The sequence below is a fragment of the Halichoeres trimaculatus genome, unplaced genomic scaffold (assembly GCF_033239565.1).
Source record: "Halichoeres trimaculatus isolate MK-OKI-2021-1 unplaced genomic scaffold, fHalTri1.1 fHalTri1_scaffold_1, whole genome shotgun sequence".
In the NCBI taxonomy this organism is placed as follows: domain Eukaryota; kingdom Metazoa; phylum Chordata; class Actinopteri; order Labriformes; family Labridae; genus Halichoeres; species Halichoeres trimaculatus.
Window position 1 is genome coordinate 19629860 of NW_027437179.1, and position 27376 is coordinate 19657235.

The window sequence follows — 27376 nt, forward strand, 5'->3', positions numbered from 1 at the left end:
TCAGAGAGGTGAGAGTAGACCTGAGCTGTGACTACTCTTTCAAGAGTTTTCGGAAGAAGGTTAGAAATTGGACATAGGTTGACAAGGTTATTGGGATCATCACCATGCTTTTTGAGAATCAAAGTTAAAGCAGATGCTTTGAGGGATGATGGTTTGGATGATACCAATACATGATACTGGAGATGACGGTATCATTTGGGAGTTAAAAACAGAAAAAAAGGAGAGACAAACAGACATAGCCAGAACATTGTTTTTTATTCAGTATTTTTATGCTACATCTTCTTGAAGTATCAAAACTGAGCAAGTTCAATAAATAAATAAATTGTTTACATCACAGTGAATTAATGTAGTTAGATGTAAAAAAAAAAAAAAAAAAAATTCTCTTTGCATTGCTTTCAAGTCTTGCCAGTGAAGCAGAGGTCCAACAAGCACAATGATGCAGACTTCAAAGCCTTTGTCACAGTCTCCCAGCATTCACAGTCCCATTTACTGCTGCTTAGACTTCACTGCTGCTTTGAGCTTTGTGTAGAAAAACCCAAAGTTCTGCAAAAGAGATCAAACAGATACAATGAGAAAACAAACAGGATATGCAAAATGTCATCCAGCACTTTTAAAGAATAGGACGGGGTATAAATCTGCATTGCTGTTTTCATTTATAGAGGGTTGGTTCACAAACCTGAATGGCATAATAAACAATCCCTAAGTAGGCAGCAATACAGCCGCCAAGAAAGAGATCAAAGGCTGCTGGCTTCACTCTGGATGGAAAAAGTGCATCAGTTTTTAAGTGTTTTATTTCTATCAAACCATGTATAAAATGAAGGTGGCGGCACATTTTTACCTGTACATCACTATTGGTTGGTTCATTTGATCATAAAAGGTAATGTCAGGATCCCTATTGAAAGAAGTATGATCTGTTAGCACTGTGATTTTTGATTTGTCTGTCTTCAGTCCTAAAAGGAGATTTTATTCTTTACTCCTTCTTTTTACTACCTCTTGTCCTGCCTGAAAGTGTTTCTGTGGACTTGCTGCAGGTAATGTTTGAACTCATGCTCCAGTGAGTTGACCAACACCGTGTGAGATGGCTCCTTATCCAGCAGCTGGGTGGCTCGAGGGACTGATGTCAGGACAGACATTAGGTGAGACATGCGGCCATCGTGGAAATCCTGCAACAGGACTTTAGATTTGAGATCACAGCAAGGACGGTGTCTTGGACATCTTTAAGTTGAACAAGGATTAAGTTGAAATTTACAGAAGACAATGTAAATAAACAACTTTGATTTTGTCAATTAATGGTTTTGTTCAAATTCCCCTAATCTTCAAATAAATCCAAATTTTAAAAGATGAGAATAAAACAGATTCCAGCTGTTAAAAGCACTCTGCAGTACTGGAAAATCTCCACTAGAGGTCAGGCCTTGTCCTCAGGGGGTGACATAAACCGGCAGGAACTCACCATCTGGCCCTTAAATAGTTGGATATCTTTTGGTGAACCCTTGACAGAGATGACAATAAAAATCAATTACACATTACACTGCAAATATATCAATTTGTTCATTCAGTAGTGTTTTGGTGCTTGTCCTCACCTTGTCTGAGAGATTGTACATATAACGTGCCAGTGCTTCTGCTATGATGATGCCATTACGCTTAAGCTTCCTGAAGTCCACTTGTGACCTGTAAAAAGAGACCGTGACAAAGACAATCGGTATGTGCTTGTTTACTGCTTTGTGTGCAGCTCCATAGAGAATCTGGGCATAAGAGCACTTAACTAGAATATAGAGCTTACAATGTATCCAGTATGGAGCCTCTGAGCTCAGATTTAGGGTCTTCCAGGTGTGACAGAGTGAAGCTAGGTATCCTGCGCAGACTGTAGCGCTCGTGCTCCCAGGCCACTGAGGACTCTATAAGATTAATCTTCTTATGGACCATCCCCACCTTTACCCACTGAAATCTTGACGATACAACCTAAAAGAAAGATCAAAGAGTTAAAGGCAAAGAAACAGAGGAACTGTCTCGTGATTCTGTTCCCAGCAGTGTTACCTCCTCCAGCTGATGAATGAAAGCATGCATAGGAGTGTCAGGTTTAGGAGGGCGGGACACATGCATGTACAGTTCATCACTGTTGGCCAGTGTGTCCAAACACAGAACAAAGGCCACATTGTCATGGAGCAGGCTGGACTCTGGAGGGAGACATAAGTATAGCTGAAGTAAATCAAACTGGGTATGGTCATGTTCACATGTGTTTCTTTGGAAAGTAGGCCACAAACATTTGATCTTACCAGCATGGTCCAGATTCTCTTCAATCCACCTCTTTGTGCCGAGGAAATTATATTTTCCACCCGCAGTTAAAGAGAACATTAAATGGTATCTGACAGGGAAAAATGAATATTCACATTTAAACATTCTTTGGATTACTGGCCAATAAACATTATGATGTAATTTTTCTGTAAAACATGTTACAGATTTAAGGTTACATTCAATTTCATTACAGTGTAGCAATTTTAGATTTTTATATAGTACAGCTCTGTTCTGGGTGACAAAGAGAGGTTTTATAAAAATCATTTGATCTTATAAACATGACATAAGTAATAATGCTGGGGTATGAATGAATACAACTGGATCTTCAATCAGGTCAAATGGCACAGGAGTTTTTTTTCACTCTGAGAGTTGTACTTTTACTTAAGCTCCTTATTAATAATTCCCATAAGGGTTCTTAACTCACGGGGGTCTGGTGCTTGAACTGCTGTAAAGTTTCTGAAAGAGACGGGCCAACTCCAGCAAGATGGTGACCCCACTGCCATTTGAGTCAGCTCCATATGACAACCACTATGATACACACAGAAGCACATACACGGTGTTTATGTGCATGAACATAGTATTAGAGTGAAGTGCTGTAATTCTGAGGGGAAAAAACAGAAGGCGAACTGAATAAACAACACAACAGGGCTGTGAACTGTTACAGATACGTCATAATGAAGTGTTTCTGACTGACTCACTGGTGCCAGCCCATAGGAGTCATAGTGGGCAGTGATGACGATAGTGGGTGGATCCTCGCCTGCTCCTGGAAGAACTCCCTGAAACAAACATTAGCAATTAAACAGACCAGAACAGGAAAATCAGGATTTAAATCAAAATAATTTCATTGAAACATTTTTCTTCCAAATTCTACGGAGAAAATCATTACTCTGACCTCTAGTGTGACTATGGCGTTGTCTGAGAAAGACTTTATAGGGACATTGTTGCTCACTAAGATCTGAAAGGCTGTGGCTGTGACCATACTGCGAAGGACTGCAGAGGAAAAGAAAAGAAAAGAAAAGAAAAGAAAAGAAAAGAAAAGAAAAGAAAAGAAAAGAAAAAGAAAACCTTCCTGACATATTTCCAAAACACACTCTTAAAATATCGGTGTAAATGAATCAATGATGCCAATCAGTCCCTTCACCTCTGATGAACACAGATGAGGTCCGTGTGGCTGCAGCCTGCTTGACCTCCTCATACATGTAAAGCAGCTGTTCATCCTCTGGTGCCACATACACAGGCATGAGGGTCCCCTTTAGAAGAACTGCACTCTCGCTGGCCATGAAGGACTAGGAGCAGGAAACAAACAGCACTGAATGAAATCTATCTGTAAGTGCATCCAGCTAGAGGTTTCATATTCTGTGGAGAGATAGACCTATTTGACAAGATAGGAATCCTTGAGAGTGAACAAGAAGTACTTCAGAAAGTTCTTTGTAATACAGAGGAGCACAATTAACTTTATAAGCAACATCATAAGCTGATATGCTGTGTAGTGACAGACAGATCAGACCATGTGTTTCAGTTTAGTCATGGTTGTCCTATTGTGTGTCCTTAGAGAGTGGGTGTTGTGCTTTTTAAGGCTTAATACTGCCCCTCTGGTACCCCTATAGCAGCTTTACATGATTTACAGCTCAAAAACAACATTTTTTACGCTGTTGTTTTAGAAAACCCCTTAACATTTCAGCAGGTGGCATGAAAATCTCTTAAAGATCTTTTAAGGTTATTAAGCTATTCGTACAATAGACTGTTTTGAGCAGTTTAAAGATAGATTCAGAGGTTTCTACAGTGTGTGACTTTGTAGCATATAAGGGCTATATAATAGCCTAACACCCCACCTTGAAGCTCAGATGTGTTTCCAGATAACTTCTTACCTGTATGGTGTCATGGGAGATACTGGAGATATTTTTTGGCAGTAGGATCAGAATGGCAGCCGCATTTTGCCTCTGAGCCTCCAAGAACTTTTCCGTGGTGAAGTCCATGACCTTCATGATGACACAGCGGCGGGTCAGCAGTGGCTCATCTGCTGAGCGGGCCTCTGCCACCACGATGGCTCCACGGCAACCTCATCACACAAAAATGAACAAAACACTCTTTAAAAAGTCTTCATTGTGTAAGAACAACTGGTGGAGATGGTACGAAGTGTAGAAATAGGCAGATTCAGCAATGTCCAGAGGCCAAAATCCAGACTCTGCTCACCCACTCCCATTAATGAAGTGATTGTGGTCTTTGAGGATCAAAAGTTATTGTGATGCTGGATAAGTAAAAGCTTAAATGTAGAGTTTTACCATCCAAACATATACCAATAAAAATTCTACAGCACAATAACCACTCTTAACTTCTTCGTCTACTAACCTGAACATTTCAGGCAGCCACTACCTACAAAAATGCATGTAGCTGTCACAGGTTTCTCTGTCTGAAACCACAGAAGAAACATGGAGATTAAAGATGATAGCCTCATAAAAAGTAAGTCCATTCTTTACGTGGACATAGCAGGCCCGCTCAAAGTTAGAATTCAAAGGTTTTTTAATATTCAGGTAGTAATTCACTCATTTAAACATAATTGTGATTGTTATCTTCCATTTCTGCTCTGGCTGTTCTTATAAATGCCAGTAAAGATTACACTCTGTGCCTTTGGAGTGTGTGAAGTAAAGGTTAGAATACCAAACCCAAACCCTAACCCTAACAGTAACCCTAACCCTAACCCTAACAGTAACTCTAACCCTAACCCTAACCATAACCCTAACCCTAACCCGAACCCTAACCTTAACCCTAACCCTAACCCTTACCCTAGCCCAAACACTAACCTTAACCCTAACCCTAACCTAACCCTAACCCTAACTTAACACAAACGCTAACCTTAACCCTAAACCTGACTTAACCCTAACCCTTGCCCTAACCAAAACAATAACCTTAACCCTAACCCTAACCTAACCCTAACCCAAACTCTAACCTAACCCTCACCTAACCCTTACCCTAACCCAAACCCTAACCCTAACCTAACCATAACACTAACCCTAACCCAAACCCTAACCCTAACCCTATCCCTAAACTAACCCTAACCCTAACAGTAACCCTAACCCTAAAAGTTACCCTAACCATAACCATAACCCTTACCTAACCCTAACCATAACCCTAACCCTAACAGTAACCCTAACCCTAACCCTAACAGTAACCCTAACCTGAACAGTAACCCTAAACCTCACCCTAACCCTAACAGTAACCCTTACCCTAACCCTTACCCTAACAGTAACCCTAACCCTAACCCTAACAGGAACCCTAACCCTAACGCTAACAGTAACCCTAACCCTAACCCTAACCCTAACCCTAATAGTAACCCTAACAGTAACCCTAACCCTAACTCTAACCCTAACAGTAACCCTAACCCAAACCCTAACAGTAAACCTAACCCTAACCCTAACAGTAACCCTAACCCTAACCCTAACAGTAACCCTAACCCTAACCCTAACAGTAACCCTAACAGTAACCCTAACCCTAACCCTAAACCTAACAGTAACCCTAACCCAAACCCTAACAGTAACCCTAACCCTAACCCTAACAGTAACCCTAACCCTAACCCTACCTGTAACCCTAACAGTAACCCTAACCCTAACCCTAACCCTGACAGTAATCCTAACCCTAACAATAACCCTAACCCTAACCTAACCTAACCTAACCTAACCCTAACCCTAACCCTAACCCTAACAGTAACCCTAACCCAAACCCTGACCCTAACCCTAACAGTTACCCTAACCCTAACCCTAACAGTCACCCTAACCCTTACAGTAACCCTAACCCTAACCCTATCCCTAACCCTAACAGTTAACCTAACCCTTACCCTAACCCTCACCCTAACAGTAACCCTAACCATAACCCTTACCCTAACAGTGACCCTTACCCTAACCCTATCAGTAACCCAAACTGCAACCCTAACAGTAACCCTAACGCTAACCCTAACAGTTACCCTAACCCTAACCATAACCCTGACAGTAACCCTAACAGTAACCCTAACCCTAACCTTTAACAGGAACCCTAACCCTAACCCTAACTGTAACCCTAACCCTAACAGTAACCCTCACCCCAACCCTAACCCTAACAGTAACCCTAACCCTAACCCTAACAGTAACCCGAACCCTAACAGTAACTCTAACCCTAACCCTAACTATTACCCTAACCCTAACAGTAACCCTTACCCTAACCCTTACCCTAACGCTAACAGTAACCCTAACCCTAACCATATCCCTAACCCAACAGTAACACTAACCCTAACAGTATCCCTAACCCTAACCCTAACAGTAACCCTTACCCTGACCCTAACATTAACCCTTACCCTAACCCTAACTGTAACCCTAACAGTAACCCTAACCCTAACCCTAACCCTTACCATAACCCTAAACCTAACCCTAACCCCTAACCCTACCCTAACCCTAACCCTTACCCTAACAGGAACCCTAACCCTTACCCTAACAGTAACCCTAACCCTCACCCTAACAGTAACCCTAACCCTTACCTCAACCCTAACCTAACAGTAACCCTAACCCTAACCCTACCTGTAACCCTAGCAGTAACCCTGACAGTTACCCAAACCCTTACCATAACCCTAACCCTAACCCTAACCCTAACAGTAACCCTAACCCTGACCCTAACATTAACCCTTACCCTAACCCTAACTGTAACCCTAACAGTAACCCTAACCCTAACCCTAACCCTTACCATAACCCTAAACCTAACCCTAACCCCTAACCCTACCCTAACCCTAACCCTTACCCTAACAGTAACCCTAACCCTAACCCTCCCCCTAACAGTAACCCTAACCCTAATCCTAACTGTAACCCTAACCCTTACAGTAACTTTAACCCTTACCCTAACCATAACCCTAACAGTAACCCTAACCCAAACCCTTACAGTATCCCTAACCCTGACCCTAATAGTAACCCTAACCCTAACCCTAACAGTTACCCTAACCCTAACCTTAACAGTAACCCTAACACTAACCCTTACCCTAACCCTAACCCTGACCCTATCCTAACCCTAACCCTAACTGAAACCCTTACCCTAACAGTATCCCTAACCCTAACCCTAACTGTAACCCTTACCCTAACAGTAACCCTAACCCTAACCCTAACCCTAACCCTGTAACCCTTACCTTAACAGTAACCCTAACCCTAACCCTAACAGTTACCCTAACCCTTACCTCAACCCTGACCTAACAGTAACCCTAACCCTAACCCTACCTGTAACCCTAGCAGTAACCCTAACAGTTACCCTAACCCTTACCATAACCCTAACCCTAACCCTAACCCTAACCCTAACCCTAACAGTAACCCTAACATTAACCCTAACCCTTACAGTAACCCTAACCCTAACCCTAACCTTAACAGTAACCCTGACCCTAACAGTAACCCTAACCCTAACCCTAACAGTAACCCTAACCCTAACCCTAACAGTAAACCTAACCCTAACCCTAACCCTCACCCTTACCCTAACAGTAACCCTAACCCTAACCCTACCTGTAACCCTAGCAGTAACCCTAACAGTTACCCTAACCCTTACCATAACCCTAACCCTAACCCTAACCCTAACCCTATCAGTAACCCTAACTGCAACCCTAACAGTGACCCTAACCCTAACAGTAACCCTAACCCTAACCCTGACAGTAATCCTAACCTTAACAGTAACCCTAACCCTAACCTTTAACAGGAACCCTAACCCTAACAGTAACACTAACCCTAACAGTAACCCTCACCCTGACCCTAACCCTTACAGTAACCCTAACCCTATCCCTAACAGTAACTCTAACCCTGACCCTAACTATAACCCTAAACCTAACAGTAACCCTAACCCTTACCCTAACCCTAACCCTTACCCTAACAGTAACCCTAACAGTAACCCTAACCATATCCCTAACCCAACAGTAACCCTAACCCTAACCCTAACAGTATCCCTAACCCTCACCCTAACAGTAACCCTAACTGTTACCCTAACAGTGACCCTTACCCTTACCCTAACAGTAACCCTAACCCTAACCCTTACAGTAACTTTAACCCTTACCCTAGCCATGACCCTAACCCTAACAGTAACCCTTACCCTAACCCTAACAGTAACCCTAACAGTAACCCTAACCATATCCCTAACCCAACAGTAACCCTAACCCTAACCCTTACAGTAACCCTAACCCTATCCCTAACAGTAACTCTAACCCTAACCCTAACTATAACCCTAAACCTAACAGTAACCCTAACCCTTACCCTAACCCTAACCCTCACCCTAACCCTAACAGTAACCCTAACAGTAACCCTAACAGTAACCCTAACCATATCCCTAACCCAACAGTAACCCTAACCCTAACCCTAACAGTATCCCTAACCCTCACCCTAACAGTAACCCTAACTGTTACCCTAACTGTGACCCTCACCCTTACCCTAACAGTAACCCTAACCCTAACCCTTACCCTAACAGTGACCCTTACCCTAACCCTATCAGTAACCCTAACTGCAACCCTAACAGTGACCCTAACCCTAACCCTAACAGTAACCCTAACCCTAACCCTAACCCTGACAGTAATCCTAACCTTAACAGTAACCCTAACCCTAACCTTTAACAGGAACCCTAACCCTAACAGTAACCCTTACCCTAACAGTAACCCTCACCCTAACCCTAACCCTTACAGTAACCCTAACCCTATCCCTAACAGTAACTCTAACCCTAACCCTAACTATAACCCTAAACCTAACAGTAACCCTAACCCTTACCCTAACCCTAACAGTAACCCTAACAGTAACTCTAACCATATCCCTAACCCAACAGTAACCCTAACCCTAACCCTAACAGTATCCCTAACCCTCACCCTAACAGTAACCCTAACTGTTACCCTAACAGTGACCCTTACCCTAACCCTAACAGTAACCCTAACCCTAACCCTAACTGTAACCCTAACAGTAACCCTAACCCTAACCCTAACCCTAACAGTATCCCTAACCCTCACCCTAACAGTAACCCTAACTGTTACCCTAACAGTGACCCTTACCCTAACCCTAACAGTAACCCTAACCCTAACCCTAACTGTAACCCTAACAGTAACCCTAACCCTAACCCTAACAGTAACCCTAACCCTAACCCTTACAGTAACTTTAACCCTTACCCTAGCCATAACCCTAACCCTAACAGTAACCCTTACCCTAACCCTAACAGTATCCCTAACCCTAACCCTAACAGTAACCCTAATCCTAACCCTCACCCTAACCCTAACCCTTACAGTAACCCTAACCCTATCCCTAACAGTAACTCTAACCCTAACCCTAACTATAACCCTAAACCTAACAGTAACCCTAACCCTTACCCTAACCCTAACCCTAACCCTAACAGTAACCCTAACAGTAACCCTAACCATATCCCTAACCCAACAGTAACCCTAACCCTAACCCTTACAGTATCCCTAACCCTCACCCTAACAGTAACCCTAACTGTTACCCTAACAGTGACCCTCACCCTTACCCTAACAGTAACCCTAACCCTAACCCTTACCCTAACAGTGACCCTTACCCTAACCCTATCAGTAACCCTAACTGCAACCCTAACAGTGACCCTAACCCTAACCCTAACAGTAACCCTAACCCTAACCCTAACCCTGACAGTAATCCTAACCTTAACAGTAACCCTAACCCTAACCTTTAACAGGAACCCTAACCCTAACAGTAACCCTAACCCTAACAGTAACCCTCATCCTAACCCTAACCCTTACAGTAACCCTAACCCTATCCCTAACAGTAACTCTAACCCTAACCCTAACTATAACCCTAAACCTAACAGTAACCCTAACCCTTTCCCTAACCCTAACCCTAACCCTAACCCTAACAGTAACCCTAACCATATCCCTAACCCAACAGTAACCCTAACCCTAACCCTAACAGTATCCCTAACCCTCACCCTAACAGTAACCCTAACTGTTACCCTAACAGTGACCCTTACCCTAACCCTAACAGTAACCCTAACCCTAACCCTAACTGTAACCCTAACAGTAACCCTCACCCTAACCCTAACAGTAAACCTAACCCTAACCCTTACAGTAACTTTAATCCTTACCCTAGCCATAACCCTAACCCTAACAGTAACCCTTACCCTTACCCTAACAGTATCCCTAACCCTAACCCTAACAGTAACCCTTATCCTAACCCTCACCCTAACCCTAACCCTTACAGTAACCCTAACCCTATCCCTAACAGTAACTCTAACCCTAACCCTAACTATAACCCTAAACCTAACAGTTACCCTAACCCTTACCCTAACCCCAACCCTAACCCTAAACAGAGATAACAGTAACCCTAACCATATCCCTAACCCAACAGTAACCCTAACCCTAACCCTAACAGTATCCCTAACCCTCACCCTAACAGTAACCCTAACTGTTACCCTAACAGTGACCCTTACCCTAACCCTAACAGTAACCCTAACCCTTACCCTAACTGTAACCCTAACAGTAACCCTAACCCTAACCCTAACAGTAACCCTAACCCTAACCCTTACAGTAACTTTAACCCTTACCCTAGCCATAACCCTAACCCTAACAGTAACCCTTACCCTAACCCTAACAGTATCCCTAACCCTAACCCTAACAGTAACCCTAATCCTAACCCTAACCCTAACAGTAACCCTAACCCTAACCCTTACCCTAACCCTAACAGTTACCCTAACCCTAACCCCAACCCTAATAGTTACCCTAACCCTAACCCTCACAGTAACCCTAACACTAACCCTTACCCTAACCCTAACCCTATCCTAACCCTAACCCTAACTGAAACCCTTACCCTAACAGTAACCCTAACCCTAACCCTAACCCTAACAGTAGCCCTAACCCCAACCCCAACCCTAACCCTATCCCTAACCTGTAACCCTTACCCTCACCCCAACCCTAACCCTAAACAGAGATAACAAGGAACCAGGTACAAGATCATTCTGAGGGGTTGAAGTTCTTTGACATAATGTTGAAGTTTTGGGGTTTGCTCTTGAGGAATTGATTCATCACCCTTATCTTCAAGCACTTGTCTAAATTAAACTGTGACAGGGCAGACTCAATGACATCTTCATCCTGACAGAAAGGTCGCCAGATAGAATGAGCTTTTAATGAAAGGTCACATGAACAGTGGAAAATACCAGTTTAATCCAGAACAGTGCATTGGTTTACTTTTCAATATTTTCTTTAGTTTAGTTTTTCTCAGAGAATTAGTTCCCATTAGCTGAAAAGTAACTATTGTGGATAAAAGGACAGCCTTGTATTAAGTGAGATCGGCCGAAGTATATATAAACATCAAACACTCAAACAAGAACCTCCTACTGAAGTAAGCTGAAGTACATAAACCGTTTTGTCAAATCACTGCAGATGAGGTGTTTCTTAAACTCACCATGCTTCTGCTGTGCCAAGTCAAACTGTTGCATCCTGTAAGCTGTGAACTCATAGGAGGACACAGCAGGAAGAGCTGAGCCGTGCAGACACTGGACGGCGAGTAGCATCAGAACAGCAGCTACACACAGGTTTCTGTGCAACATGCTGTCACGTTTTGACCTTGGATCTGTTAACCTACAAACAAACACCAATAATACAGTAAGACAGTGGAATATTATTATCACTGAGGTCAATTGATATTTTCAGTCTGCGGATACTATTCTTCCAAATTAAGATAGATCATCCATGGACTTCCGGTAAGATGGCGATACAGTTAATCGCATGAGAAGGACCTCTCCAAGTCGGTTAACTAAACTGGATATAAGACCACTATAACTCAAAGTTCTGACTACATAAATTCAACATGAAAGGTGGAAGAAACAAGCAGAAGGATAGAGAATCAACTGTCAGAGCAGACACAATGGGAGAAAACACTGACAATGATGGAGACGGTTAGGAGAAAACCACACACGAAGCCCCACAACAAGAGGGAGCACTGCCATACAAAGCCTGAAAGCCTGAAACGGGACCTACAGAACAACTTCAGCACGTTCAAGCAGGAGCTGATACAATAAATGGTTACCCTTGGACAAGAAATAGATTTTTTTTTTAAAACTTGAAAGTCAAATGGAGATTCACCAACAAAAGAACATCCTGTCAGAGTTTCAACCACAGATCGCAGTTGTAGGGGTGCAGTACCAAGGCAGGGGACGCCCTGACAGAATTGGGGACACTCACTCACAAGTAAGAAGCAAGGTCACGGACAAGTAAGATATGTATCTTAGGTCTGCCCAAGGATAAGTTACAACTACCAGAGGGAACCAACCTACAGATACAGAGAGCACACTGAGCCATAGGGAGAAAACCAACGCCATGAGCTGCTCCACTACACAAGACAAAAGAAATTATTTTTAAAGAAGCCTGGAAAAAGAAGATGACCAAACGAAAAACACTTTTGGTTTGACCATGATGGCCCCACTGAAGTTGTCCTGAAAAGAAAATCATCAATCAGATAGAGAAATTAAAGGAAAACGCCATGCATTTCCAAACACCACTCGTGAAAATAAGGATCCATTGGAGAAGTGGAGTCTGCACATATGAGACAGCCAGGGAGGCAGCATTGGGCATGAGAGAATGCAGCTACTAGATCGGAGTTCAAAGCAGGGTCACCAGCCTTCTGGGAGAGAGACCGCCGGATGGTTTCTCATAAAAGACCAATGCTCCACCCAAAGTACAGTGCTCAGAGGGGAAAAACTACAGGGCTATCAACGGGTTAAATGGCTCCAGTTGGCAGATACAAAAAAAACAAAAACAAAAAAAAACAATTAACCCCCTTTGTTTTAAGAGTGAGTTATGCAAGCTACACATTTAAAATTAAATGGTATAAGCGCTGATAAAGGTTTAATTTGGGAAAGGAAAAAAAGATGCCAAGAAATTGTAATTGTTGTTGCAGTATTCATTGTGGTCAAACTATGAGAGAGTATGGACATTGTTGTTGGACATATCCAGACTTAGTGGATCATACTGGACCAGTAAGTCTGGGGAAGGGCCCTCATTCCTGATGGGGTTTCTCTCTTCACCCACCAAGAAATTAGAGAAAGGCACACTCTCAGTCATTGGAAGCAAGTTCTAAATTTATTCTTATTTTATGTTCAATGTTATGGAGGTTTTTTTTGGCAGGGGTATATATTGGTTATTTTCAGTGAAATATGCCATCTAATAATGTCACATTAGTCTAGCTGAATGTGAATGGTCTTAACACAACAGTTAAAAGGGAAAAGGTGATTAGAAGATAAAAGAAAGAAAAGGCCCATTTCCTACAAGAAAACCATCTAGATCGAACGGAGCACGAAAAACGTAAGAAAAATGGTTTTAAAAATACGTACTATAGTTCTTATGTGAAAAAAAGAGAGATGTTATATTGATATTGAATGCTGTTAGATTTGAGCTGATGAGTGAAAATAATAGACAAAAAGGAAGGTATATACAAATTAAAGGAAAACTTAAAGACCAAACTGTACTGTGGTCAACATATGTGCACCAAGGGATTGAAAACAAGATTTTATGGGAACTTTTTTAAATGATAAAACAACAGAGACAGAAATTATGCAGAAAAATATAAATTCAATTTAGTGACTCAGAAGAGGCAATTTGTTATCACATCTTTTACAATGAAATGTGCTACGTCTTTCACAAAAGAGGACATGAAGTCTTGCTTACCTGTGTCCCAGATCCTGTGGTCGTCTCACCACGTCTTCCTCACCCTACAGCGTGGAAACAAACTTGTTCCTAGCACTCCAGGCATCTCCTGAAGGTAAGCCACCATTCACCATCTGCTCCCAAGGGATCAACCTAAGGCTAATCACAAACACCCAACCCCCCACCCTCATTATCCTTCCATCCATTTATTCGTCCATTGCTCCTCCTCATCTTCTCCTTCTTGGCTACAGTCATACTCTCATTCACTTCAGCAGGTATGTACACATCACCGGCAGAGACTCAGGAAAACTGTTTCATACACCTTCATCTCCTGCAGGGACAGCACTTTGAAACTGGTACAACTGAGGCTGCACATACAGACTTCAGTAGAACATCTGTTCAAATACAAAAGAGACACATGCCCAAACTTCTGATATCTAGTATTTATTTTCCGATATGTTGCACTATACACAGAACTTTAACACTGTTAAAATCTAAATGGAACCAGTTCACAACCATCATAATAAGCACCTGACAAAACAAAAAAAGCATAAGTCTGTGTATGAATTATTTCCCTTTCTTTAAAAAATAAATTAAAAACACACAACTGCAAATAAATAGCTTCTGTTACAATGCATTACTTTAAATTCCCTGTGTGCAAAGACATTGGCCAAAAGTAGTGCATTCAAAAGAAGACAACAAGTAGCTCTGTTAGCATGATGGTAAACCCACGTCAGCACCAAAGTCTGTTACCTATTTAGTCCCTCTGAGTTAATGTTAACAGTACACACAGCTACTGGTCCAACACACATCAGCTAGTCGCTGCTTTAGTCACATGTCACCTGACTATTTGATGTTTATTCTACTGGATGCAAGTCATTTAATCTACACACATGGCACCTTTTTTGCTTGTTAACTTTTTCAAGCTTGCTTATTTCTGTGTCTAGAGCGCTAAAGTAACATTTAGGCCGTATTAGGTAAAGTAAGAAGTTACCCTTGTACATGTTATCAAACAGAATTAACATTTTCCTCCTTTGTAGTAGTATTTAGTTTTTTCTTTCTAGTACACATTCCATTCAATCATTCATTTACGCCACAATTTCTGGTATGTCCGCCCAGTACATGACATAAAAGGAGTGTTATTTTGCTGCTTATTTAACAGTAAGTTCCATGTTGTAAATGTGCAAATAAACTCAGCAGACATCAGTTACCAAATGTTAACACAAACTGTCCCCAAAGCACTGCAGAATGCTTTCAAAGACAGTAAGAGTCTTCATACAATATTTCAGAGGAAACTTCACATCCTGGTATCAAATCCCTCATACACGAGTCAACAGAGTATTCTGAATGTAACCAAGAGAGAGGAACTTACACAAGAGTGTTGAACACACATGTATTCAAGAACTGTATCTGGAGTTGTGTTAGCCAGGTTTTTCACTTTTGGGGGGGTCAAGATGGATTTTACAGGGTGATTTGTTGCACTCCAGATTTACATGCAAGAAACTTTTGGAGTTTACTGGATAACAGGGGATGTTTGAGAAGTTCTGAAGATGTCTTTAAACTAATGTAAACATGACAAAAAAACAGTATTTTTTGTGTAACAGCAACGACTACTCCCTTCTGCGCAGCATGGAGAACATCCATTGGCATAGCGCATTGACAATACACAGCTGTGTCCGGTGCTACACTTACAGTCCTTGTTCCCAAATTTTAAAAAAGCAAATGTACAACAATACAAAACAAGCAAAAACACTGACAGTAAAACATAAAAGACGGGGGGTTATCCTTGACAAGAGGACTAAAAACAATAAGAATAAAATGTATCCCATTTCATCTCCATCCAGGCAATATCGAGTCACTCGATAAACATTCCCCAAACCACAAACAGTTGTGTCCAGATATATGAACAAAACTGCACAACTTTCAATCATAAGCTTTCTTCGTAGCAACACATTCCCACAAGTTTTTGAGCCACATTTTGGGTGGTGTGTTTTGGGAGCTCATTCACATCCAGTGTTGTCGGGGCTAAAACGGAGGAGCTACACACTAATCTTCAGATAACTGGTTCTCTATTTCTACAGGTACGACAGTGGGTAAACTTAAATAAGTTTGACTTTTAGAAAACACGGCTCATACAATGTGTCTCTGGCACAAGGATGTGTTCAGGTCTAACTAAAAACAGTAAATAATCCATACAGGCTGCTCATACAGACAGGCAACATGCAAAACTATATGTGTTTCAGTTTCTGTGAATTGAAGATGAAACGATTAAGCAGAACAACCTTTTTGTGTAACAGACAAACTGCACAACAAAAGAACTCTGGCATTGATATCTCAGTGTAAGCATTAGCGTTTTTGTCAGCAGCTTAATATTTTTGCACTATTCTTCCAAACATGTAGACACACACACACACACACACACACACACACACACACACATTAGTTTTATGTTTGACACATTTACACAGGGAAACGGAGCAGACTGGCTGAAAGAGAAGAGAAGGAAAAAATAATGGCCACTTAAGATTTTCATTCCAGTGTTTTCCCAAGGTTTACAGCCAAGCGCAAGAGAGGGAATGTAGCATCTTCACAGGGAAGTAGAGAAGCTGCTAAAAGATGTTTCTTGTGGTGGTTTTCCCAGCTCTTCGCTATACGAAATGTGCTTGTCTGTGTGTGTGTGTGTAAATGCACGTGAGTGTTTGTGTGTCTGTGAGCGCATTGGGGCAGAACTTCACCTGTGCTTAAGAGCAGGAGGACAAATGTGAACCCAACGATGTACAAATTATATCCCATCATGTAAATTAGACAAATAAGGCTGTTTAGTCTGTCAAATAAAAAAAAACACAAGGTAAAGACCTGATTTTTGAGAGAGGTAATTCTAAATTACTTCTGCTGTAATCTGGCGCTCTATGGAAAATAAAATTAACTGGACTTCCAGGGGTGGTGGGCCGCCTCCTCTATATAATGGTAGGGGAAACACTGCGTTCTCTGTATGTCCATCAGTTGACTCCAAGAACGATGCATCGTCAAATTAATGTCACAATTTTGGTTTCTTTGTTACTTCTCAGTCGTCCCATTTTGTCTCCGTTGTATGGCGACCGTGCACAATCCATAAAATCCCCCTAAAACCAAAATATGTACAAGCATGTGATGGCAGCCAAACGAAAACAGGAGCTAAAGTTACACATTTTCCTTCGAGGTAATGTTTCTGAAATCTGTTGAGTCCTCGCCCATCCAATCATGCAGAAGTAATATGCAGAGATCCAACCATAGGAGGAACGTGCACAGACACTGTACATATCGCCTTTTTCCTTTTGTTAATTGAGCATCTATCAACCCTTATTTTCCTTTTGTGCCAAAGCCCACCAATAGTTCTTCCTCTGTGCTGCTGCTCTGCTCAGTAGTATCCTCATTGCAGGTGGCAGAAGGGAGATTTTTTTTTGAAGAGGAGAGACTGGTGCTACTGGATTTGACAGGCTGTGGAGGGAGCAGCCTGGCAGCACATGCAGGTGGGGTTGACCGCTTTGGGGGGGATCAGGTCCAGGTCCTCATCGTCTGGGATCTCGTCCAGCCGGTACCCGTCCTTCAGGAGCTGGATGTTCAGGTCCTGGTTGATCTGCTACAGGAGAAGAGACAGAAACAGTATCAGCAAAGCATCAGGACAAGCTTGATGAAAATTTAAGTTGGGATTGACTTTGTTAAAGAAAGAAGATCTGCTGGTTCTTGAAATATCAAAATATCAGATTAAAGATGTTGGGCAAAAAAGGTGATAGAAGTAAATATTATTTGATATAAACATAAAAAACAACATAAAGAACAGTCAAGTGGAAATGAGAAACAGGGAAAAGGAAACAGGGAAAGCTCTACTCTAGGAGGAAGAAATGAGTTTGGATGAGAATTATGGGAAACTCACTATTACACTATTAAAGTTTGGAGATCCCAGCCATTTTTTTTTATTTAATGGATGCACATATACCTGGTGTGGGCGGTGTGACAATGGAACTGGGTGATCAGGTGTTGATGTTTTTGGATTCACCAAATGACACAGTGAAACAGTATAATGTGTTTATAGATACCTGGTCCCTCAGACATCTCACCTCGGCTGAGGAGTATCCTGATGAGGAGTATCTGGACATGTCGAAGTCATCATCACTGAAAGACAAGAGACATCAGGGGTTAGACACAGTCAAGTCAACCGACAAGGTCCAAATAGCAGATCTGTTTAAAAAGGAATCAGAAAGCAGCAGAAACTGTAAAAGTATGATAATTCTAGTTTAATAACATAACTAAAAGGCTTTTATCTTTTTTTTAAATATAGAAATAGCCATAGCAATAGCTAAGATTAAAAAACGATCTATCTTTGAGTTATTTGATTAATTCTGAGTTAATAAAAACATAAAGTATTTGGAGATACCCTAATTTTATTCAGTAGCCCTTGAGAAGGGTATTCTTTGGGACTTTCAGCTCCCAAAATGGTTCTTAAAAAAATAATAGGAACAAAATGCTGGGTTTTATTTTTACCATTCTGTAACTCTTTAAAGTTGGTCTTTACGTTCTGGCACTGAAAAAAAGCCAAAAAAAAACCCTGGAAGCTCAAGCTCAAATCCATGTATAAATTGAACACTCTTTGTATGCTATGAGACGTTTTGGTCTTTAGACTTAAAAAAAAAACAAAACATCTTCTTACATGCCAAAAAAAACATTATTTTCTTTCCATAAATTAAATGAGGCCTCCTTGTTTTCCTTCTTGTGTTTTGCTAATATATGAACAAAAATGTTGTTTCTTTAAAAAAAAAAAAAACTATCATTCTCAAACTGTCTGAAAATATACATCACAGTTTGTATTATACCCTCTGAGTATTTTGTGTTAAGAAAATTGTGCATACTGAGTGGCTCCAAATCTTGCAAAGACAGAAACAGGTGCAGCATGACTCTGTGTTTTGGTGGTCTGCTGTAAGATTCTGTTCGTCAAGACGAGAGAGGACGGACTTGACCGAGAAATGACCTGAAGAGCAGGTGCTCAGAGAGGGGAGGGGCTGAGGAGTAGATTTGTTTGCCAACTCAGCATTTCTTCAACCTTATCCTACCATCGTTGTCTCGGGGAGCAAAATGTTCAAAGGATAAGTCAAATATTGAATGATACAGTTTGATGTGATCCTCCAATCAAAACATCCAAAGTTAATTACAGTTGTACCACAAATACCATTCTTTTGATCACTCCTGAGCTGCTTCATGTTTCACTACAATGTTTCAATTCAGCCTTCAAAGATTTTGAGTATTTTTCATAACTCCAAAAATGTCCCAATAATCATCCATCTCTGAGTTAAACTGTAATATAGTTAACATTTTAATGGTTTCATTCCACATGTTGTATCTTGTTATGTTCAGTTTACTGATTTGTCATTTTAACCCACAGAGATAAACTGATACCATCCTTCAATTCCTAAAGAAATTAATGATAAAGAAAAAAAACTTGGCACCAGTTTCAAAATCAGGAGCCCTAACAACCTTATCTATCCAAAATTACTTGATCAAAGGATCAACATTGTCATGAAACTACAGCAAGCCGATAACCTTTAACCCAAATGAGTAATCTCTGAGACTCTGAACGCATACAAAACAGAAAGACTGCATGTGGATCTAAACTGTGGACAATAAACAAACCTCTGTCCTTTGTGTCTGTGAGTCAGAAAGCTGGACAGAGGGTATGTGTGATGCAATGTGTGATGATATAAGCCTGGTTGGCTTCCAGAGTACACATTTGACATGAGATGGTTTCCTTCATGTAGCAGCAAACAGAGGGCACAAAGAGTGGGACTCATCCGTGTCAAAAGCAGACCTGCTGATGCAGAGGCCCTCCCTCTGAGCCGCTTTTCCCTGTCCAAATCCTCACCCCGCTATACTTTAATCCTGTGCCCAGGGAGAGGCTTTTTTAGGATCCCTTCTGTTAAGAACTCTCTCAAGTTGCTTTATGTTTTAATGTCCCATCATAACAGAGTGTGCTACAAAACTGCAGCGTGGCCAGTTTTGTCTCTTAGGTCAGCTGAAAGTTTGTTTTTCTGCCTGCCTGTGTCTTTTGTAGGTGTTACTGAACTTAATGTGAGGAATCATGATTACATTCATACCTGTCAGTGTCAAGAGCTACCAGAGGCTTCTCATCTGGGCTCTGGTCTAGGGAGGAGTAGCCTTTGTTTGGCACCACCAACCTTTGAAAGAAGCAAAGTGAAACAGCTCAACACCAAAAGCAAAACTCCATTTCTCCTGAAAAAAAAAAAAACACAAAACATTTCGAATCATGCATAGGGCATAACGTGAAACTACTTTACACAAGAAAGGAAATTTGTCCCCAGTAGGGCGCTCCTATAACAGGCTGTGATGGTCCAAAAATTGGGGCTAATCTTTTGCCTTCAGATTGCAAGCATTTCCAGATTATCTCTCCTCCTCGGAGACTCGGGGGTCAAGAGCAGGCGGTCGCCTCTCTTATATTTCCACTAATCCAGCAGGGGGTTGGATTAGACAGATGAGCCAGTTGTCAATACTGAGGCTTGCACTGGTTTTATGTTAAGTGCTTTGACTTTATCATCATTTACAGTGTTTGAGAAAAAAAGCTTGCGTTTCGTAGGTTTTTGTGAAATAAGAATGTCTGGATACATTTATCAAGCGAGTGTGACATCCGCATGTCTCTCATTTAATTTACTTGCATTTGCAGAGGACAAAAAATCAGTAGCTGTTACCTTGTCCTGGCATTTTTCTTGGGCTGTTGATTGACAGGACTTCCAACAGTTCCATTCTTCACTGATCCTTTTCTGGCAAGGTCCCTCTGTTTCTCTGAGCAACCACAGGAAGTGAGGTCATCATTAGTAAGCGGGAAATAATCCATAAACATACATGGTAAATTTGCACACTTGAGTGTCTTTACAACTGCCCAAGGATTCAAAAAAAAAGTGTTATCTAACAGTTAATTTAGTAAACACTTAATAGCACACAGGTAAATGCTGGTTGAATATTATGAAATTAATTGTTCTTTTACAACAGTTATTGTAACAAGTAGGGATATACCTATTATTGGCCGGGCCGATTATCGGGGCCGATATTTCGCATTTTGGGGCATATCAGCATCGGCCTTTTTTGTAATCCGGTATGGCCGATATGAAACCCATTCAAAACTGTTGTTGCAGCTCTAATGCAGCCACAATTAGCATCGTGACTATCTTACTGTCTATGAGCTTATTTTAACTTCCACAGACGCAAAAATCACTCCTCTTATCAATACCCACGGGAAAATGTTTCTCTGCCTCTTAAAAATTGTAAGAAATGTTTTAAACTGCAGACATTCAGGAGCTGCTCGTTGATGCTTCTCAGCACAGAGTTTCTCTGTCAACCCTATGGAAGCCCAAGATGGTCAAAACATTCATGTCAAAATCAGTCGTGTGAAAACTAAACAGAAAATTAATTTAACTGCATAACATGCCTGTTATAGGCTTTAAAAAGCTGTTAAAGCTTGAAGGCATTTGAATGCAGTTAAGCGTTGAAGTTTGTATTGCTCAAAATTTTTACACCAATATTTTCACTTAGACTGCATATTAGTATCGGCTTCAAATATCGGTTATCGGCCTCCTTGCCTACTGATAATCGGTATCGGCATCGGCCCCAAAAAATCTATATCGGTCTATCTCTGGTGACAAGTAATGTCTATCTCCCTTTAAACTGCTAAATTTGGCATAAAAGCAACAAAAACCTATTCCATTCCTGTTTTTGAAGAAAGAAATTCGAGATCAAAACTTAGAATTTAAGAATGTTTTCTAATTATATTTAAGAAACCACATGGGTGCCAGCCTGACCTAGTGGTTATGTCACACATGTGACTCCGCACTCTCTACATTTCCTGTTCTATTCACTGTCCTCTGTATATAGAAGGAAGAGTTTGAAAATATAATTCAAGAACAAAGGAATTAATGAACGATTGTGTTTTACCCTTAAGGACTAAATGAAGACAACAAGGTCTGAATTTAGCGAAAACACCTCATAATGTGGCATTGTTTCAATAATAATAATGGAGTGACACCACCAAAAGAAGAGACACACTGCAGTACAGGCTGATATGATATGACCCCAGTGATATTACATAGTTTGGCACAGGAGAAAAATACTTAAGAGAAAGGTGGTCATTTGGACTTTTGATGGTTAATTATATAAGGTGGATGCTTAAATACCTAGACTAAATAACTTTAAATTTTAATAACAAAGTAATGTGCCTATTTATTTGCAGTGTGATGGTTTTAATACCTATTTGGACTTGAAGAGGCGAGGGCTTGTAGTTCATAGCCACAGTCTCTCCCTTGGCATCAGGGTCAGTCTCTGAGGTTGAAGACGCTGCTGGGTCCTGAAACAAGAAAGTCACAGTGTTAGAGGAAGAGATCAGCTGGGAATGTATATTATAAGGGTCGTCACATTATGACACTGCTTCTTCAAATAACAAAACCACTGATATTTGAGGTCTGCTGTGGATGTGTTTTGATTTAGTTTACGCCAGGATGTAACATAAGACAATTTAAGAGTGAAAATGTCCAGGAACTCAAATGAAAAATTATTTTCAATACAAAAATGAACCATGCGTAGATTAACCAGTCAAAAGGTGTGTTTGGCTAATTGTTAAGAGAAAAATAAGGATCAATATGCATGCATTATCAACATTCAACAGTTCACTTACATGGATGGATTTAAATGATTGTTATACACGTACAAACACTTAAGGTGATAGTCTTCTTTAGTATAATCCCATTAATCTCAGGTATGGATTCTAGCAGCTTGTATATCAATAGCCTTTCATAATCCCACCCTGTCCCAGCTGCAGTATTTACTACTTCAGTATCTCAAAGGGATTAAATTTGAACTAAAGTTGTTGTGGTACCAACTACTTGCACTGTTTAACACCTAAATCTGAACACAGCCCCAAAGGCACAATCCAGCAAATACCCAGACCCAGCACTGAAAATCTGCTCTTTTTAGGAGCTGCTTGTGTTCAATACCCTGGTGAGATTTCCCAAGCCTATGTGCTACTATAGCTGCCAGCATCAATGGGCTGGAGTGTTCTGCCTATGTCGCAGGCTCTGTCTTTTTATATGCGAGCAGTGATGGCATGGGGAGGAGGCCGTGGGAGAACAGAGGGGGTGGCTGTTGGAGCCTCTCAGTTTGAGAGAGGCTGCGTTTGGCCTGCACTGCTGACAGAGCTCCACATTATGTTGATCCTACAGGCCTCCCCTTGTTGCACTCCAAGGGACTCCATGGTCCACATGGGCGAAAACTACCAGACTATTTTGGCCTGAAAATAACTGTAGTCTCTTCAGAGAAATGGCCACTACATCTAAGGGACCCTCCTGCTTGAAAAACGGCTTAACACAAATCTGAAACCTTTATAGTCAAAGTAATGCTCATATAGACTACTGAGTATTAGGGTAATTAAAAAACTGGAAACAAACTTTTAGATATCTGTAAAAGGCGCATAATAAGCTTACCCATGGGTATGATTCAAAGCTTAGACCCCAAAGAACACTAAAAAACGACAGTGTCTTTGAAGGGCTCACAATAGGTAAACAAAATAAATAAGTCCAGGGACAGATATGTCTGATTGTTTCATCCAAAGCTTTTTTTTCCGGGTTTACTTTTAAATTCTAAACAATTTAAGCAAATCCAATGGAACCAACAGAGCTAATCCAATCTCATGGGGCCATATGAAAAATTCATAGCAATTCAGCAGAGACGGCAAGATGCTTTGTTAGCATATCGATCTTCATATGGAGCATCAGAAAAACAAGCTGTCAACAAAATTACCTGCTAAAACAGCATCCTCAAGCACAACATGCTTTTCTTCTCAATGTGCTGTCAATGAAACTTATCATTTTTTAACCTTCATCGGTTACCCTTCATCAAAGAATGATGCACTGATGGATCCAATACAGCCGAATTCACCTTCATTGAACACAATGTCCTCATCCTCATCTGATGTAGCATTGTTCACTTAGCTGGAATAATTACCGAGAGCTGCAACCATGAATACATTATACACTGTGGAGCTGTAGCAGCCGTGAAAGCACAGCACACAGATGAGGTATCCCCTCTGAAATCAGCACAGACATGAGCTGCGCTTCTGTTCTGTGACTGGCCCCTTCCCTCGGATCATCAGGCTTACCCACAGCCTCTTTTTTTTCTTGTTTTTTTTTTTTTCCTTTATTCTTGTTTCTCAGATTTCCCTTCAACCACAGAAAAGATACAGAGAAGATGTAGGGTCATATTGTCTGTCAGATAAATCCCTTTGAAAATTCCAGCAGCACTAGCAATGAATAATGAAAGGGATTCAGTATTAAGCTGTCTGTGACAGAATTCACTTCTTGAACATAGACCGCACAGTTGCTGGTAGCAAGTAGCGGTAAGCTCCAAATAAACAAACTGAAACACCTCTCAAAATATAACAGCCACTATCAGTCTTTGGTGAGAAGTTCTAAAACCTAGGAGCTCAAAAAATAAGTCCAATGTAGGCCTGCATGACATGAGGAATATGTGATGCATGTCCCGGCTTGTTAGGATAAAAAAATGTAAAAGACGATCATTGAAGAGTTCAAACAAGTTAGAAATCACAGTATCTTTTTCTATCTGCTGCTCTATTTAAAATAAACTCAAGAATTTATTTTTCAGTACTAAAATGGCACCAATTAACCTGGAGCCAGCTAATGACTATGTTTAGCTTCAACTGGAAACATTAACATAGTGTGAAAGTATGGACCCCAATCCAAACAGACAACCGTGCACACTACAAGCATTGCTTGTTGACTCTGAATATTTTTAATCTTCATATTCATTGTGAGTTCTCATATTGCTTTAGTGATAGAAATGTTACTTATTGTGCACCCCCCTGCTCTTTTTGTAACCTGTTCCTCACTGTTGCCATATTTTGCTGAACAGGCACTCACAACAGTAAGTTAAAGTTTGCCAAAGTCAACCTGGACATAGAGCCATGCATTAAAAGCCTATAACTCCCTGTATAATCATATGAGTGTGTGCTGACAAACACCAACAAACGATTAAGAGCTGACCTGTGACACTTTTATTTTGATGTATCAACATAAAACATGGTCAAACATGACAAGTGTGGCCCTGACCTTCAATATGAACTAACAAACACCCATGTGAACTCACTTACACACTAAAACACGCACTGTATATAAATGAAATGACCTCTTGGTTTCATCAGCCTGCGCTCCCGTTCGGGACTCCTTTACTGCCTCTGATGATGAAGAGCCACAAGGCTGCTGACACAGCACAGACACTGTGCGATTGGTAGGATTATACATCATGGCCCCGTGCTGGCCAATAGCAATGTAGACTGATACATCAGGTGACCATTAGAACAGTTGCATCCTATCATTACAGCACTGGAAAATGGTTTCTAATGCAATCACAATGTAATGCAAGTGCATCATGTTAGGTTTAGCATTCGGTGACCATCATTACAGAACTTTAACAATGCTTAAATACAGGCCAGGCAGCAAAGGGAAAGTTTGAGTTTTGTCTAATTTAATCAACTTTTTAAAATTCAATTTCACAAAATTGCAGATTGCAAAATTATGAAAGTGTTATAAATGACATAGATATTAATATAGATATAGATATACCTTAACTGAGTTATTCAAATCTCTTAAAATCCCACATGATGCAGCCTTTATGGAAAATCCATTCACAACAATGAGGCAGGTGCCATGTGCATTCATGCGGTTTAGGAATCACAATGACGCCATTAGCATTAAAATGCACAGCCATGTGTGCCACAGCAACTGTGATCCTGACACAATCAGGTATGGAATAAATCCTGAATGGCTGTTTCAGATGCATGAGTGAAAAAAGATACAAAGTGAAATTAATGAGGCCCAGAGCTGTATCACTCTGGTATGATGATAATAACATGAGTTAAGCAGCTTTGAGAGCTTCAGAATGGACCAAGAATACAGACATATCATAATGCTACGACCAGATTGTTTCAGATTAGAAATTCAATTTTGACAGAAATCTCAGTGGTTGAAAGATAAAACGGACTGATCAAATCTTCAGGGGGAGGCATATTGCTGCTACACAAAAAAGGAGACTTTCGTTACAGGGAGTTATATATGACTTCTGAGATTTTTGCTGAAGTTTAGCCTGAGGGGTAGTAGGGCTGAGAAAACCTGGCACTTTAATGATCAGTGGAGCCTTTTGCCTAAACCCCTGAGGCAAACACTTAAAAAAGGAGGAACATCTGTTTGAGACTGCTTTCTGTAATATGCCAAGAATAAGGCCTGCAAATCAAAATTATGGATAATAAAAACAACACACTAATACACAATACATTATCTACCCAATATTAAAAAGAGAATAAGAGCAGTTCACCTGATAATAACTGGCCTCTGCAATGATACATCTAGTCTTGTTTTACTATCAGCTCTGAAATTGTAATAAATCATTCAAGGTGAGGCTATCTCTTAATGTGGGCCTGCGAAGGATGGCCATCATTAAGGCTGAAGCCTGCAGTGTCAGTTCAGACTAGTAACGCAAATCACAGCCGTCCTGACCCAAATAACACGTCACCCAATGACGAAATGTGAATATTGTGGGCTTTGTCATCTAATGATGTAAACAAGCACCCACTGACGTGTTTTTGAGGAAAAAAAATCTGGATTCAAGTAAACTGCGTAGTATATTTACACTGCTACAAAAACCTAAAACATTTCTTGTTTTTTATTATTATTTTAAGTGTTAAATGTAGCCGGTCTACTGAGTAGGGAAGACCGTTAGCTGCTATCCTTTCATGTATAGAAAATCCATCTACACCCATCCCACAGCTCCAGCCTTTGCAATAGCTATAGATTGCTATCAGTTAGCTCTCACGCGCAGATCATGTGACACAGCTGTCACGATAAACCCACACAGACCACAAAGATATTGTCGTTTGAACTCAAAGGGGATATTTTCAAAGGATTTGTATTTTGTATTTCCTTTCTTACCAAAGGCTGCGTCTCCCCGTTGACTGGAGGTACTTGGAACCGGTCAATTTCTTCCATCATTTTGGCAAATCGTAACAGAAACGATACAACAGTCGAAACAAACGATGACTTTCGTCTAACTATCTGTGTTCATGATGCTGGGATGTCGGAGTCTGTCGTTGTTCAGCATGATAGCAGCTCGTTTTCCTCCATCCTGACAGAGGTGACTCGACAGCAAAACAGCAGTACCGCCCAACTTCCGGGTCTATTGAATATTCATGAGACGACTGACCAATCACATAGGAAATCATATTGAAATGCGTAGTGAGGGACACTCAACTACGAGACAGTGAAAGAAAATATAGAAGTTTGTTCACATTTCCCCGCAAAGAATTAAAATTAAGAATTTAAATTAAAAATGTAAAGCGTTTCCTTTTTAGTT

The 27376-nt window shown here is 40.9% G+C and overlaps 2 protein-coding genes across 4 annotated transcripts; both read right to left on the bottom strand.

Moving 5' to 3' along the window:
• Positions 1-417: 417 nt before the first annotated feature.
• Positions 418-11839, bottom strand: LOC141787755 (BOS complex subunit ncln). The gene is made up of 15 exons (XM_074666420.1): positions 11685-11839; positions 4161-4351; positions 3434-3578; positions 3185-3282; positions 2991-3068; positions 2717-2820; positions 2274-2362; positions 2035-2174; positions 1781-1959; positions 1581-1668; positions 1451-1489; positions 991-1163; positions 839-892; positions 677-755; positions 418-543 (listed from the first exon to the last, which is right to left on the bottom strand). The coding sequence occupies exons 1-15, from the start codon at positions 11827-11829 to the stop codon at positions 487-489; spliced, it is 1659 nt and encodes a 552-aa protein (XP_074522521.1). The 5' UTR covers positions 11830-11839; the 3' UTR covers positions 418-486.
• A 3523-nt stretch (positions 11840-15362) lies between these two features.
• On the bottom strand, positions 15363-27202 carry fam219aa (family with sequence similarity 219 member Aa). Of its 3 annotated transcripts, none has more exons than XM_074666447.1 (6): positions 26956-27202; positions 22211-22307; positions 20659-20752; positions 20050-20130; positions 18022-18076; positions 15363-17540 (listed from the first exon to the last, which is right to left on the bottom strand). In XM_074666447.1, exons 1-6 carry the CDS (start codon positions 27013-27015, stop codon positions 17385-17387), a joined length of 543 nt encoding a protein of 180 aa, XP_074522548.1. In that variant the 5' UTR covers positions 27016-27202; the 3' UTR covers positions 15363-17384. The 3 variants fall into 3 exon arrangements, with proteins under 3 accessions (XP_074522548.1, XP_074522541.1, XP_074522533.1); XM_074666440.1 differs by having other exon boundaries at positions 15363-17543; XM_074666432.1 differs by having other exon boundaries at positions 15363-17543; positions 18001-18076.
• Positions 27203-27376: the final 174 nt, after the last annotated feature.